This window comes from Archocentrus centrarchus, chromosome 21 (assembly GCF_007364275.1).
Source record: "Archocentrus centrarchus isolate MPI-CPG fArcCen1 chromosome 21, fArcCen1, whole genome shotgun sequence".
Classification (NCBI taxonomy): domain Eukaryota; kingdom Metazoa; phylum Chordata; class Actinopteri; order Cichliformes; family Cichlidae; genus Archocentrus; species Archocentrus centrarchus.
Window position 1 is genome coordinate 35245738 of NC_044366.1, and position 16341 is coordinate 35262078.

General features: G+C 41.9%; 1 protein-coding gene across 1 annotated transcript in view; it reads left to right on the forward strand.

Annotated features, from left to right (window-relative positions):
* Positions 1 to 15803, forward strand: part of itgb5 (integrin, beta 5) — a 51821-nt gene extending 36018 nt beyond the window's left edge. The window contains exons 12-16 of the mRNA XM_030757542.1: positions 7715 to 7937; positions 9266 to 9366; positions 11575 to 11694; positions 12690 to 12856; positions 13021 to 15803. Of these exons, the coding sequence (XP_030613402.1) occupies positions 7715 to 7937; positions 9266 to 9366; positions 11575 to 11694; positions 12690 to 12856; positions 13021 to 13116 (707 nt within the window). The 3' untranslated portion in view covers positions 13117 to 15803. The remainder of the gene's footprint in view (positions 1 to 7714; positions 7938 to 9265; positions 9367 to 11574; positions 11695 to 12689; positions 12857 to 13020) is intronic.
* The last annotated feature ends 538 nt before the right edge of the window (positions 15804 to 16341 follow it).

The following is a 16341-nucleotide window of genomic DNA, read 5'->3' on the forward strand; positions in this document are numbered from 1 at the left end:
TGTATTAACTTTAATTAGAAAATTTTAAGACAATTATGCACTGCAGGATATCCCACAGGAAATGGAGCCTCTCCAGATGCAGACTTATTATCTCCTGGCTTTGCACCACAAACATTTCAAATATTCGGTGCAGCTTTTCATAAGACCACAATATAGGGCAACCATTCAGACTGCAACTGGACATGTTGGAGGCTGCAGACTACATTTTCCTTCCAAATGCACTCAAACATCACAGCCTCTGGGACACAGGCTCCTCTTTGACTACCACTGCAGGAAGTGCCTGTTCCTCTCCTTGCCGTGTGAACCTAGAGGGAGCATTTCAGTCTTCCTCCAGTCCTCCTGTAGGCTGCCACACCATATCAGACAGATACTGCATTCCTGTTGAGGGTTACGGAGTTCAGTTTGTTGACCTCTTGAGCCTCGTATTTCTCCAGACCAGATAAAGAATCTTGGTTTAATGTAAAGCTGATGCTTCTCAAATCTGGACACTAATTGCTGCTTGGTTTGTTGTTGCTGTTTGAACTGTTTGGTTTCATCTTCAGAGCTTATGTCACCATTAGAAAGCTTTCACTTTGAGCCAAATGTTCAGAGTGTCTGAGTGTTGAATAATTCCAGCTCACAGAGCTGGAAATATGCCCAGATGTTCAAAAACAACTGGAACTAGATCTGCAACCAACTCATGAATTGCACATGTGTGTCCAGTTCATCTTTTTCTCAAAACATGCAAGAGAGAGAGAGGGATGTGTCAAATCCTTCTTTGTTTGTTCAGACAGGAAGTATTTGGATATGCACAACAGTCTGCCAGATGCCCAAATAATTTACTCTGTGGACTTTTTGTCTTTGATGCTTTTTATTGAGAAACATGAGTTGAGCTCCTGTTTGTTTTTAAAGCCCAAAGCTTCTGTTGTCTGCATGATATAATGGAACAAATATCCTTCTAAAAAGACCTCAAAAAGCTCATTTCCGCTTTCTATAATCTCCAAATATTTATTTAAGCCTGTTAAAATGTGGTGTTGAAATCCAGTTTGTTTCTCCCACGGCAAAAATTATGGAAAGCATTCATGTGCAATGTAAGGATTTATTCTTGATAATTCCTATAAAAGGCACCAGTCTTACAGAATAGACAGGCTGATGATTCACTTGTGGTGGACGCCAACTACAAAGCATCCAGGAGCTACAGTAACCTCAGATGGTTTTGTTTGTTACAGTCCTTCCAAAGATATTCCCCTACTGTGTGTACTACAGTTCAGGAACTTGTTATGAGAATCTATAATGTAACGTGTGAGATTATTGTATACTCTTAGTTTTGTAGGTTTCTAAAGAGTAATTATAGCTGCACCCCCCACCCCCCCAAAGAAAAGTCTTACCTGTTTAATATTTTGCTAAGAACTCTAATAGTGGAGGATTTTTATATAAATCCAACCGAATCCTAGACTACCCAACATTAGCTTATATATTTTACATCTCTGCACTACTCAAATATACCTCAAGTATATGCAATTATACCAGTTTCAAGTCTCACTGAATACAACATGAAGTTCACACTATGGGCCTCCTTTAGTATCAAAAAGGAGGATGAAGGAAGATATTCCTTTTCACATAGTGATTGATAAGTTGTAGTAACCAATTAGCAGGTTTCATAATGGGCATTCACTAACCACCGGGTAACATGGTGGCCACATTCTGGTTGGAACTGAAACTCAGAAATGTCGGAAAACAGGCACTTTTGCTGAATGAGCAGCTGACTAAGTCAAACTGTGAAAATGATTGTGCGCTGGCAGATTGTGGCCTAGTTCATTAGCATTATGAGGAAGCATGCAGTTATGGGGAGAGACACAGCAGAGATGAGACTGGGCAGATATATTTATAATCAGATATATTTGAGCCCAGTCAGCTCAAAATTGGTTGATTAGTTGGTATATCTCTAATTATAATATTTATACTCTCTCTTTTTGCTTCTCCTAAGCATCTGACACTTTGCATTGTGCTTGGTGATGTAAGGCTTGGATGCAGCTGCTCAGCCATGGAAACCCATTCCATGAAGCTCTTTGTGCACTCTTCTTGAGCTAATCTGAAGGCCACATGAAGTTTGGAGGTCTGCAGTGATTGACTGCAGAAAGTTGGCGACCTCTGCGCACTATGACCCTCAGCATCCACTGACCCCACTCTGTGATTTTACATGGCCTACCGCTTCGTGGCTGAGTTGCTGTCATTCCCAATCACTTCCACTTTCCCACTAATATTTAGTAGTGAGGAAATTTGACGACTGAACTTGTTGCACAGGTATCATCACTGTACCACGCTGGAATTCACTGAGCTCCTTAGAGCGACCCATTCTGTCACTAATGTTTGTAGAATTTGGATAGGCGAGTGAATACGTTCAGTAATATAGTGTATATCAGAGGCATGTCATTGATGTTGGCCTAAAAGCTGAGTTTCACGCTTCACTCTTGTGTTTGCAATGAAAGGTGACAGTCCAAACACAACATGCCCTGGAGCATGTTTCTTACTGTTTTTGTCTCTTTTCTATGCTTCATATTCATTTATGTGGTATTTGTGTTCAGTGGTGTGAAGCAAAGCCACAACACTGTTCTCCCCATTTTTTAAAAATTTATGCTAATCTGCTTATGGGAAGCAAGCAGCATGAGGAAAAGCCTGCTGCACTAGGCTAAGTATTTGACAGCCTTTGATGGTGTGTAAGAAATAGAAAGCAGCCTAATGTCAGAAGTAATAAAGCTTCAGACATTTTCAGAACAACTCCTTCCTCTTTGTCATTTTGCATCATCTTGGCTGCATGTCCAGGCTGACAGAATGTCTCGAGGAACATCATGGAAAAGTTGGAAGCTAAAGAGGAAGGTCACAGCTCTGAAGGATCTGAACACTTTTCCGTGTCCCCTCCTCTGCTGCAGCTGTGTTTATTGTGAGCACTGCTTAATCTCACTGCTGAGAAACAGCAATGAAACAACTTACCAGCTGAATCACAAGAAGGAATGGCAGAATAAAGAGCATGTGCACTTGCTCCAAGCATCTGGTTTAAGGCATGGTGACGGTTAGCTGTTGCAGACATGTGTAGTGTTGTTTGCTGGTATTTTCTTCTGTCAGCATGCCAGCTCATTGCACGATTGGTGCAGTGGGCCATCAAGGAATGTTGAGGATGTCAGCATCAAGGAATAGACAGACAGACATCTTTAACTTGGAGTTTGATCAATTTTAAGCTTGCTTATCTAAACTGCTTTTTTGCTCTTGGATGAGATTGCTGTGATTTGTTAAGCAGGCCGTTTTACTGTTAGAAGAGGATCGCTTCTGTCGGCCTACTGAGGCTATTAAACTATAAACACAACACTGACATGATCACTTTATCAAATTTTTACGGCAATGTTGTACTCATAACAGTTCGCCAATTACATATTCTGAGAGATTATCATTCATCGGGAGACATTTTAGACACCTGGTTAAAGAGAGTTGATTGTTCACTTTCTCCATGGTGCTCTGTAGAAGGACTATCCATCCATTTCCTTCTGCTTATCCTACATCAGCTCATGGTAGCAGGAGGCTAGACAAATCCAGATGCCATTCTACACCAGAGTCTCCTAGTTGGATGTGCTCAGAATGCACCGAGGAGGCATTTTAATAAGATGCCCGAACAACTTCTAATGGCTTCTTTCAGTGTGAAGGGACAGCTGATCTTTTTCAAACTCCCTCCTGTTGTCCAAGATTTTCACCCAGTCTCTAATGGTGCACTTACACTAAATAAAAAGTGAAGTTTTGCTTTGCTTTGCTTTGCTTTGCTTTGCTTGTGTCCCCACATCCACATTGGAAACAGGACAAGGAAGAGTACAACAGATAGCTGGAACTAAGTTACAGTAATATTTTCATATCTTACCACAAAGTCCTATGCTTTCCCTCACTTTTCTCCAAGCTCTCACTTTTTTGTATTGTCTCCATATGAAAGCTAAGTTGAACTATACCACTTTAGCTGTGTTTATGAATAAGCTTGTCCTCCATTTCTGATTGTCAGAAGTCTCTGAGAATGACAGAGATGGGTTTTGTGACGCAGTGTCAATTTAATTTTTTGCTGGAGTTGAAATATTTGAACTCAGACAAGCATGAACGTCTCTTGTCATGAATTTACCTCATTGCATGGACGATGTACAGAAACTTACGTACCATTATTTTGAACCCAGCTGCTCTAAGGATAACAGACAGTCAGCATCCTATATCCATGATCTCATTCTTTCTGTCACAGATCATGATCACAAGATCAACCAGCACAGCATCTGCATTACTGCTGACTATGTTCCACTGTTGTGCTCCATTTGAATACTACACTTGTGTCACTTCCTCAGATCTTTGGGGTTCTGTAATATTCTGTAATAGCCTCTCATATTCAATATAATCAGGAGATTTGTATTGGCGTGATGCAGAAAACAACATTGGAATGGTAAATGGACTAGTTCTTATATAGCGCTTTTCTACTCAGATATGAGCACTCAAAGCGCTTACACAACACGTTCACATTTACCCCATGCACACGCATTCATACAAGCACTTCCATGATTAATTAATTAAGCTAAGTGCTTTAATCGTCTAACATTCACTCACATTCATACTCCGACAGAACTGTCGGAGAGCAACTTGGGGTTAAGTAATTTGCCCAAGGATACATTGGCACGCAGCCTGCAGTAGCCAGGAATTGAACCACTGACCTTCCAATCAGTAGGTGACCTGCTCTACCTACTGAGCTACAGCCACCCAAACAGTAAATTCCAAAAGCCCAGTTTAGGGCTAGGAAACAGCACAGACATGAATAATATCTCACATTAATACAATGAGCAGAGGACTATTAGCAGGGACTTGTTGAATGTAAGCGTAACTATGCTTGCACTACTTTTATCCTCCCTCTGAATGCCCACAAAGCAGCGTGGTCATTTAAGGACACATTTCCAGGTCTGATACTGAGAGGCAGCCACATGCTACTCATCATGGCCTGCAGTGACTGAGGGTAGGGGTGGTGCCCTAGACTCTTTACCACAAAAACGGAATTAATTTGACTGGTCTCAGTTTTTCAACCTTAAAAAAATGCACAGTTCTGCAGAATGCACTGAATAATTAGGAAGTGTTTATACAAGAAAAGAAAGAATTGACTGCATGTCTGTGATTCCAGACAGTGTGTTGCACAACACTGACCACTCGCTTGATGTTTCCTGTTGGTTCTGAGAAGTCTCTGTGACCTCTTTCAGGATCTGGGTCCAATCACAGACTCTTTTTTTTTTTTTTTTCCCTTCCGTACTGTGTCTGGTGTTGACTGGCAGTATAATGTGATTGTCTTTGTTGACTGTCAGGAGAGCTCCTTGGACAGACGGAGCAACCACTCCTAAACAGTGATTTCATTGGCTAGTGACCCAGTTTTTCCTTGGTCTCCACAAATAACTGTCTTCAGTGGTTTTCCACTTCTTCAACTGCTTTGAAATAGGAGTACTGGAAAAGTTAAGCGTTTAATGTAGCAGCCTACTCCAACATGTATCCAAGGTGGACGTAGTTTAACCTGCATTCTTTTTTATTGGCCATCTGGGTGTGGTTGCAAAAAAGACGCCTGGTCCTGTGTAATTCTGGGAAAACCGCCCTCTGCCCTGACCTCTGTGAACACTGTTCTGATGAGTTTGTGATCAGTGACTTGTTTCGGTCATTCCAAGTGTGAGAAAGGAGGATTATACTGGATATGCTCACTGGCTAATGAGTTGTGATTGACAAGTCATTAGCTAATGAGCATGTGGTTTCACCCCTTGTCAAAACACCAAGATGACAGTGAAAACACTCATCTTGAGACTTCATAACAGGATTGCACTAACTAGTTGACATCATGTTGGCTACATCCATCTTTTATACTGTCTTATAAAACCATGTCAGGCCCTTGCATTTGACAGTGTCACTAATTATAGGGTCCTGTGTCGATGAACCTTTTTGGTTTTGCTGGTTTTGGTTTTCCATGAAACTTCCAGTTTTGTAGTTTTGCAGTTAAATTCATTTGTATGTGATGGACAAGCAAGTTCAGTAGTAAAAATCTGTGATATGTTTTGTGAAGCTTGATCTATATATCAGCTGCAGTAAATTTATCAGAAGAAAAACATTAAGCAGTCATAAAATCCAACATGATAGGTGTTACGACCCGTCTAGGGGCCCGGAGCGCAACATGACTGAGAACACCATTCGCCCCCCAAGACCCAAGCAGCCACACAACAACCGTCTATGCAAATATATATACACAATGCTTTATTGGTTCACAGACAGATACACAGAGCGATTCACATCAGGGTGAGCCCAGGCCAAAACAATAAACAAAACGGGAACTAAAAACTACCGTGATCTGGCGTCTGACCTAAACCAAAAAGAAATAAAATAAATTACACAGGCTTACCTCCCTACCTATAACAACACAGGAGAAAACTGAAGAAACAAACTGGCGGCTCACCCCTACCCACTCTGGAACAGAACATATGTTTAGTATGGTGGCTGGTTGAACGCTTGGGGACACAAATGATGCTCTCGGGTCCGCGTGGTCCCTCCAGCCTCCTAAGTAGGGCGTGTCCCTCTATCGCAGCCAACCGTCAGCAGGCGGGAGCACACCGCACCAATCGAACCCGAGCACCTGCACAGACAACTTAGCATATAACAGACACACCCACACACACAATACCCTTACAGACGTAACAATAGGCATGGGCATTATTGAATTCAGCTTGGTCCAAACAATCCAAAAACACCTCATTTGTGAAAATCTGGCATCAGGCAATGTTAATGTTGGCCATTGGTAGTACTCCACCTAATTCAGTGGGTTTTTCCTGTCCACAAGCTCTCTAACTTTCATCAAACAACTGACAAACAGCAGCAAAAACATAACCTCCTTACATTGTTTCTGATGGCAAATATTCTTATGTATGGAGCTTTTTCATGGCACCGCTGAAGAATTTCGTTATTCACTAAATGGCTATCAGTACGTGGATATCATTCAAATTTTTCTTGGATTTCAGACAGCTTCTCCCCCTTTAAGGCCACCCTCCTTTTAGATCAACTTTATTCTGACTTTTATCTTTCTGCATGCTGCACAACAACAATAAATCCACACAAAATTACCACTGCTGTTATCCCATGATGCATTGCACAGTTGGTTGTGTGTAGTATTTTGATCAAGCTTATAGTTAGGGCTGGATCAGGTGACCCTGAACCCTCCCTTAGTTATGCTGCTATAGGCCTAGTCTGCTGGGGGGTTCACATAATGCACTGTTTCTTCTCATTCACCTTATTTACTTTGTTTATACTCCACTCTGCATTTAATCATTAATTGATATTAATCTCTGGCTCTCTTCCACAGCATGTCTTTCTCTCCCCTCAGCCCAACCGGTCGCGGCAGATGACCCCCCCTCCCTGAGCCTGGTTCTGCTGGAGGTTTCTTCCTGTTAAAAGGGAGTTTTTCCTTCCCACTGTCACCAAGTGCTGCTCATAGGGGGTCGTTTTGACTGTTGGGTTTTCTCTGTATTATTGTAGGGTCTTTACCCACAATACAAAGCGCCTTGAGACGATTTTTTGTTGTGATTTGGCGCTATATAAATAAAAAAGAAAAAAGATAGTATTACATGAACACAGTATCTGACCTACCTTGCTCTAATAGTGGCATATTGTAACATGTTTCTCTGCTGTGTGCACCTCTCTTGGCCAGGTCATGGAGAGTGTCACTGTGGGGAGTGTAAATGCCACGCTGGTTACATTGGTGACAACTGCAACTGCTCGACGGAGACATCAAGCTGTATTTCGGATGATGGGCAGATGTGCAGTGGGCGAGGAAGCTGCGTGTGCGGCCGCTGTCAGTGCACTGAGCCGGGAGCCTTCGGGGATACCTGTGAAAAATGCCCCACCTGCCCTGATGCCTGTGGCACGAAGCGGTAAGCTCTGCTGCACTTCACGCCCTTGATGGAGACACAGTCCACGTCAAACTTTCAGGAAATGGCACGTGTATGATTGCAATGCTTATTTTAGCTGATGTGTGAGAAATATGGTAGAAAACAGAAACAAGGTGCTACAGCTGGCCTTCAGGATTTCTGCCTCGGTAAACCCAGGAAAAGGTCAAACTAGTCTAAAACCAAACTCTTACATAACTCCCTCACTTGGAGACTTATCAGGAAACTCTTTCTGTGCGCCATCTTCAAAGCTAACGCTCATGCCATTTGTGACCCAAAGAAATGAAACCATTTCTCTGCTGTTTGAAGTCTAATCACTCAGTGTGGCAGCTCCAGCTTTTAAGAGGATGGAAATGCCATTTCCTCTTAACAAGTCTCTTTACATGCACATAGCTCTGGTTTTCCAAGGCAGTGAACGTCCTGAAGAGCCTGTGACCTCTGACCAGACTTCAGTTTAGACACATTTTCACTGTTTCAACACCTGCAAATGCTGGGATTCTGTAATTAGTGTGAGAGATGAAGTTAAGCTGAAAAACTAAAGTTTTTAGTTTTTATTGTGCAAAATGGCAAGTCCTGGTCAATATAATACAATTTGATTATGTATAATATTTATGCTGCCATGGTGGTATTATAAATGGTAAATGGACTGGTTCTTATATAGCACTTTTCTACTTTGAGCACTCAAAGTGCTTTATACAACACCTCATTCACCCATTCACACACATGTATCTGCTAATCGGACGATCAGTGGTCCGATCCCTGCCTCTTCCAGCCTGCGTATCAAAGCATCATTGGGCAAGATATTAAAGCCCAGGTTGCTCCAAGTGCATCCACTGGAGCATGAGTGTGTGTATGAATGTTAGACAAAATGCTTCAAGGAATATAATAAAAGTGTTGTATGAATGTGAATGGGTGCCTTGTAGTAAAAAAGCACTTTGAGTGCTGAGAGTAGAAGTAACAAACTCGATGCATCTGTGAAATGTTCCGGTAACCAAAAACAACTATGCCAGCATTCCTAACTGATTTTACACCCAAACAGTTCATGAACTCATCAGTTTGTTTGTTCTGTGTGCTGCACAGTTCACTCGCTGTTCAGCTGCAGTTTGCAGCACGAACATTTCCAGTGTTTTAGGAGAGCACAGCGGGGCATTTTCAACAGCTGATGTAGCAGAGCAAAAATAACAAACTGAACTACAGTAACAACTTTACATGATTGGGTGGCTTTTGGGTTTAGTGATTTCTGCCTCCTGAATATAGATATAAAAATGTTATGCATACTTTTTCCCTCTGAACCTTTCCCCCCTTCGATTCAGGGAGTGCATCGAGTGCCGGCTTTTCAACTCAGGAAGGCTCGCAGACAATCAGACTTGCCAGCGCCAGTGCAAGGATAAAATCATCACTGTGGAGACCCTCAGTACGTTACACAAATACACACACACGCAAATACACAGACCAGCTGGCTGGCAGAGAAAGTATTCCGATCTGTAGCATCTGCAAAAGTTTCATTTTTCACATTCCACATACCACTTACTGCTGTTATTCTGGGCCTTTGCTGAAGTAATCGTTTGATTTCCACTAATGCGACACAATTAACACCTGATGTAATAAAGTGCATACAGATGCTCAACAGCCTGAATGCATGCATGAGGAATGTTCTTCCAGGAAGAACCATATTTTAAATATTTACACATCCAAAAACAAAAAGCTAAAGGTGGCTAAAGTAACCACGATCTTCCAGCTTTAAGCGTAGATGAGAGGCAGGCTACAGAAGCCTGCTAAGCTTTTTTCCCCTAACATTTCACCCCCAAATAGCAGCAGAGCTTTAAGCAGTTAGAAAATTCAAGTTTGCATTTTGGCATCAGAACTAAAATAGAGACAAGACCATCCACACAAAGTAGTCCCAGCCTAAAGCATACTTTCTTTATCCTCCTTATTGATTTTAATGGGACCAAAATTTCTGGGGGTGGGGGGTGAGGGGGGGCTGACTAACTTCTGGGGTCAGCCTCAAATACCCATATGGTTGCTGCTTGGTGTAGTAGTACTAATAAGCTCCTACTAAAGAGGTTAAATAATTGAATCCTCTAAATAGTCCACATTTTTAGGGAAAGAAATTTAGGAAAGTTCCAGAACTTTCTGGGGTTGGAGTTTGCAGCACTATTTAAATGGACCAGCGCTTACAGTATTTTATTCCCCAAGCCAACATTTAAGAAAGCTGTATAAACATCAACAAATCATTTTGTTTGCTATATGCTAGCACCTTCGTGGAGTTGCAGAAGAAAACTTACAAAAGATGGATAAATGAAGTATAGTACTTAGTCACATAACTGCACATTGCTGTCTCGACGCAGTGTGCAGTTATATTTCCAGGAAGGTGCACATCAGGTTACAGCGCAGGGTTTCAGAGGGGTATAAATCCCCTTTTAGCATTTAGAGGTGGTGCAGCATTACAGAGTTTCTAATATGGCTAAAGCCTCTGTTCAACTCTCTGTGGTTGCTTGGGGCTTTGCTGCTCACACCTTTTCTTTTTTAAGACCTCTCACACCTCCGTGATTGCTGATGAAAGCTCACCCGGTGCTCAGTGGTCAGTCCTGGCTTCATGTTTATGTTATTATGTGGAAAATGGCAGTCTGGGCCTGTCACAGCACTCCAGACACCTTCAGAGCCTCAGAGCAGGCAGCCACACCACCTCTAAAACCTTTCATTTGGTTCAGATTTCACTCTGTTTAAGAATCAAATCTTCCACTGACCCTTTCCTTCTCTGCAGGGTCAATCCACCTACTAAACAAACCTGCAGAGCACTGCCTCTCCTATGGCCCAATGTAAAAAAAAAACAAAAAAAAAAACACAGGACACAATCCACAATTTATTCAAAGTGCCTCAGTTCTTCAGAGGTTTTTTTTTTTTAACCTCCCTGACAGCCTGGTGCTAAACAGTAAGGGGAAGTGTAGAAAACTCAGTGTTGTAATGCCTCCGTCGCGCTGTGACACTGCATGGCATGAGTATGTGTTCATGGAGACTATTATAAGTGCATTTCATATTGGCCCAGCATGGCCCTGGCCCAGATCTGACGTGTTTCATAGCATTCCCTGCTAGTTCAGCCATCTGACTGGCCTTAATGGTCTCCACATGTACATTCCAGATACTTTGTGCATGAACTAGAGGAGGAGGGGCTGATGGGAAGGGCTAGGACAGAGTGACCTCATCCTCCCTTGTGAGGGTTTGAATCTTGGATAATGATGATTGAGTGAAAACAATGGCAGACAGAATATCAGAATATCAGCATTTTAGTCGAGGTTGTCCTTCATTTTTTTTTTTTTTTTTTTTAAATTGTGACTTTGCAGCAGAGACATTTGAGCTATGTGTCAAACATTCACAGGCGGTTCTGTTTTCCCCTCAGCGTGAGATTCCTCATCTTTTCCTATTGTTCCAGAATTTGAAGCCAAACCTTAAGTTATTTATAATATGAAAATCACACTTTGTAAAACACCAGCAGAAAGTGAGGAACTCGTGCTTATTGAGAAATGTAGGTCAATCTATTCTAGTGCAAAATGAAGGGAATTTTTGTTAAGTAATATATTTGTTTTGGAGTCTTCCTTTTTCTCACTTTCTCTCTGTCGTATAGAAACCGAGGAGCCCGGCGCTGTGCTTTGTCTCTACAAGACAGACAACGATTGTGTCATGAAGTTCACGTATTCTGAGCACGCCAGCGGACAGTCCATACTCTCAGCTCTTAAAGAGCCAGGTCAGTGCTGCAAACAACAACAGATTAGGTTGTTTGTCCTGTTTTTAAAAGCACTCACTGGTAAGTTTGACACCTTTGGATCACATGCAGGGATCAGCCGCTTCATTTACACCACAACTGGGGTCATTGCTCGCAACCTTGACCTCACATTATTTCTCCTCAGTGGTTACAGACAATGAACCTGTCACTTCAAAGCAGACTAGTACTGACTGAAACTCACGCTATAGAAACTAATAACTATGGGTGTGTGTCCACAGTCAGGCATGTTAGGCCAATTTGATTTTACATGGTTGACACCTATAAAACCTACAACCTTAAAAAAAAGGGGGGGGGGGGGGGGGGGGGGGTTAGCCTGTACAGATAAATACAGATAAAAAAAAAACAGTCACGTTTAATAAAAATTGTGAGTTTCAATAAACAGTTTCAGTGTTTCCACAGTCTATCAGTCATTTCATAAAAATATTAAAGTTGTGAATTAAAGAAACACGTTGGCAAAGCTAACCTTCGTCCATCTGTAGTAAAGGTCTGTGAAGCTGATGACTCACAGCTGCACAGCAATAATAAAACAGTTTTCAAAATAAATGACAGGTTGCAGAATAAAAGGACATAGGAAACTATTTTTACCACTGAAAGTTTTGATTATGACTGCAAGTCTGACAACTCCAGAAATATATTGTATTTCACATTACCTGAGCTTTTTTTTTTTTTGGCCATAGCTGCTTTATTTGACAGCATAGTGGTCACCTGCTCTTCCACTGAGCCACCCAGGTGCCCAAATCCTTAGTTTCTTGATTGTGATTGCCAGTGACTGTCCAATCAACTCTAAAATTGACTTTTTTCTGGTCCCAAACCATCAGGCCACCGGTTATGTCAAATCTGTTCACCCATCGTGCCTTCAGTTTGGCTCACCAATGTATGCTGAAGAAGCTAGGCCTTAATTAAGATTTCAAAATCTGACAGCTTGTGTTAAATGTTGTTTCCTGTACCTGCTTCAGAGTGCGGTGGGGGACCAGATGCCCTGATGGTGCTGCTGGCAGTGGTTGGCAGCATTTTGCTGGTGGGGTTGGTGCTGCTTGCTGCCTGGAAGCTGGTCATCACTATTCACGACCGGCGAGAGTTTGCCCGCTTCCAGAGCGCTCGGTCACGCGCCCGATATGAAATGGTAAACTCACATGTATTACAGGCCCGTTGTGTATACTAGCAACAGAGGCTCATGTTTTATATATACCTGAGATGAAGCAAGCCAGCCAAAGGAACACAGGCCTTTCAGGTGTTAGACACCTCATCCACCATGTAACTTTGTTTTATTATCTCCTTCCCTCTCAGGCCTCCAACCCTCTGTACAAGCACCCCATCTCTACACATTTTGTCGAAACAGATTTCAGCATGTACAGCAAGTCCTACAACGGAGGGCTCCACTGATCCCTCAGTACAGGGCGCGGCAGGACCGGTCCAAAAAACAGATCAAGGGGACGGGGCCAAGGTGGATGTGGATGAGCACACTCACCCCTCTGCACAGTGCACGCCCGCAGTGATAACACAAGAGAAATGAACTAAAGTGTGATCAAAGAGAAGTCTGTGGCCTTTTTATTTTTATTTTCACAGAGGACTTTCCAGCCTACCGTCTCTGTGCTTCACTCAACAAATCAACACCACCCGTCTTGTTAAGATGGGGTGAAAGAGAGATTAGAGTTAGACATGAGTGCAGTTACTCAACAAACAGACTCATGGAAATCGTAACACCAGCCACATAAAAAAAGCACCGTTCATTTTGTACAGAGCAGGCACGACATTGGCTTCTATTTGTATATTTTTATAAACATTAAAGATGGATTTATAGCACAGACTGCACACCCAGCAGGACTCTGAACACCAGATAATTCCAATTCACACCATTCTTAAAAAGCACATATTTCTGGGGTGGGGGCTACAAAGATGTTTTGATACTACTAACATTTACTAAGCAACAGACTTCTTACCTTCATTTTGCACAGAGGTTATTGAGAGGTCGAGTCTTGGAATGATCTAATTTGTTTTTTTTTAAATAGTTTTTAACTGTCTTAAGTGTGTGTGTGTGTGTGTGTGTGTGTGTGTGTGTGTGTGTGTGTGTGTGTGTGTGTGTGTGTGTGTGTGTTGTTCTGTGCTCCAGCTGCACTCAATTGCAGGGTACAAACTCAGACCTAAGCATCTGAACCCCTAAGGTTAAAGCTGGTGTTGCTCTGTATTTTTCTTCCTGTAGGAAGATCTAGCATCATATTATTCATGTTCTGGCCTCTTTACCACATCTGTCCCCCTTGATCCCAGATCTGAATTTTCATAAGGGGTGTGTGTGTGTGTGTGTGTGTGTGTGTGTGTGTTTGTGTGTGTGTGTGTGTGTGTGTGTGTGTGTGTGTGTGTGTGTGTGTGTGCGTGTGTGTGTGTGTGTTTAGTTTTGGGTTTTTTTGTTTTGTTTTGTTTTGTTCTTTATCGCTTTTCTTTAAACAAACAACTAAATAAATCACATGTTATACAATGAAACACACGTGGCTCTCTAACATGAGCATTAGCAGCTGTTCAGTCCTGGGATGGCTGAAGAGACTTCAGTACAGGCAGGACTGGATTTTAAGTGGTTCTGTTTGTTATCAGCCTGATGTTAATATTTCCAAAAGAGGATATAAAATTTCATCTTGTTTTTTTTTTTTTAGAGATGATTTACAATGTAAACTTAAAATGATTCATTTGATTTGATCTGCAGCTACAGGGATTAATAAAATAAACTGAGTATAACTTTAGTGTTGCAAGGTCATGGAGTCTCGGTCAGCCAGCAGTCAGCTGATGGGAATGCCACGCCACATCAGCTGATGCTCATGTATCCTATTGGCTAGTCTCATGTATGACTTGCCATTTAAGCTGCTGCCACTGCAAGCTGTTTTGCAACCCACCTCCACCTCGGCTTTTCTTTGTCATGCTACACATGCCATTTATAACTGAATTGGTATCTGTTGCCACTGATGCCTGTGTCTATTCTCTGAGATGGTCTTGTGTCTGCTCTCCCTGCCTTTAGGCTTTCCACGGATGACATTGAGAGGGTAGGGAAGGTACCAGAGCAAAACTGCCAAATATAACTTCCTGCAGATATTTAGACTAAAGTGTTCCTTACAGAGCTATCTTTTTTGGCTGTTTACACAAAACAAGCAATATGATGATGTCACTGTTACTAAGTAACAGACTAATAAAGTGCCAGAATTCCATTCACCAAAACTGAAGCACAAACTTCTTGGATGGTCTGTACCACACAGCAGGACATATTGTCAGATAATTCCACTGAAAAGCCTTAAGCAGATCCAAATAGATACATTAAATATGATACATTTTCACCTGCCATCTATTTTGGTTCTTTGAGTTTGGTTTCATTTTTCAGTTCTTAAAGAGGATGCTTGAGATATTTGGCTTTTAATATACAGGAAGTATCTATATTATTAATTATAGTCAACAGTGTCTTTTTAAATGCATTGACAGTGAGAAAAATCAGAAATATCACCAGCCTCTGAACGTCTAAAACCTTCCAATCAAAATAACCAGCAGTAGGTACATTGTTGCATTAGTGTGCAGTGGAGACAGATCAGTGAGACTGTGACATGTGCAGAGTTTCATTAATGTGGATTTGGGCACATAATATGACTGACTTATTACGCAATCCACCCTGCCAGCTGTGGGAGTGGGTGGACGTAAAGTGTCCAGGGTCATAAATCAGTCACTGTTCCCACAGAAAGAGGCTCAGAGGGGAGAGCCTGGGGGGAAGAAGGTGCTCCTTTTAGGAACATTCTTAAGGAAAAGTGTCAGGGACTTGGAGTCAGTGTGTGTGTGTGTGAGAGTGATGAATGTGTGTTAATGTTACATGTGGGCATATGTACATACAGGGCCGAAAGAAAACAAAATGTCTTCAGTTGTGTAACTTTGACTCGGGTGTGCTTCTTGGCAGTGTTGACTAAAGCTCACCCACCACTACCTTTCTCAGCTCCTCCTTCCTGTACAGCCCTGAACATTTTCACATGGAAAAACAGGATTCACAGCATTCCATGTAATTCTGCACGCACACAGAGCAAAACAATAAATCTGCTTATGGCGAAACCCCAACAGTCTCTTGTGTTTGCTTCGGTCCTGTGTTGAATTTTTTCCAGAAGCTGCATCAGGAGGAGTGTCGTGAATCTGAGATCTATTCTGAGACGTCACACATGTATGTTTGCACACTTCAAAGTTCAGTAAAACATCTGTTGGCACCACTAACATGTTTGATGTGTAATTGCAGAGAGGATGGCTGCTCTGATGCTGTAATTTACACTTGGTTAAACCCCGCCTACATGTTATGATAATGACTCTGTAATTATGTTTAATCCACGTACTTCAAATTGACATGTTTTGTCATTGTAAAAGAATAGCAGTTTATTATAAAAGGGAAACGATTATAAAAAACTTTATTATTAAACTCAGATTTTTTAACCATGTCACTAAATGTTGCACTACACATTTGTGTACAGAATAGTAAATGCATACACACATTAGAGCAGTGGTTCTCAAATCCAGGCCTCATGGCCCCGTGTCCTGCAGGTTTTAGATGTGTCTCTGCTTCAACACACCTGAGTCACATATAGAAGTCATTAGCAGGAC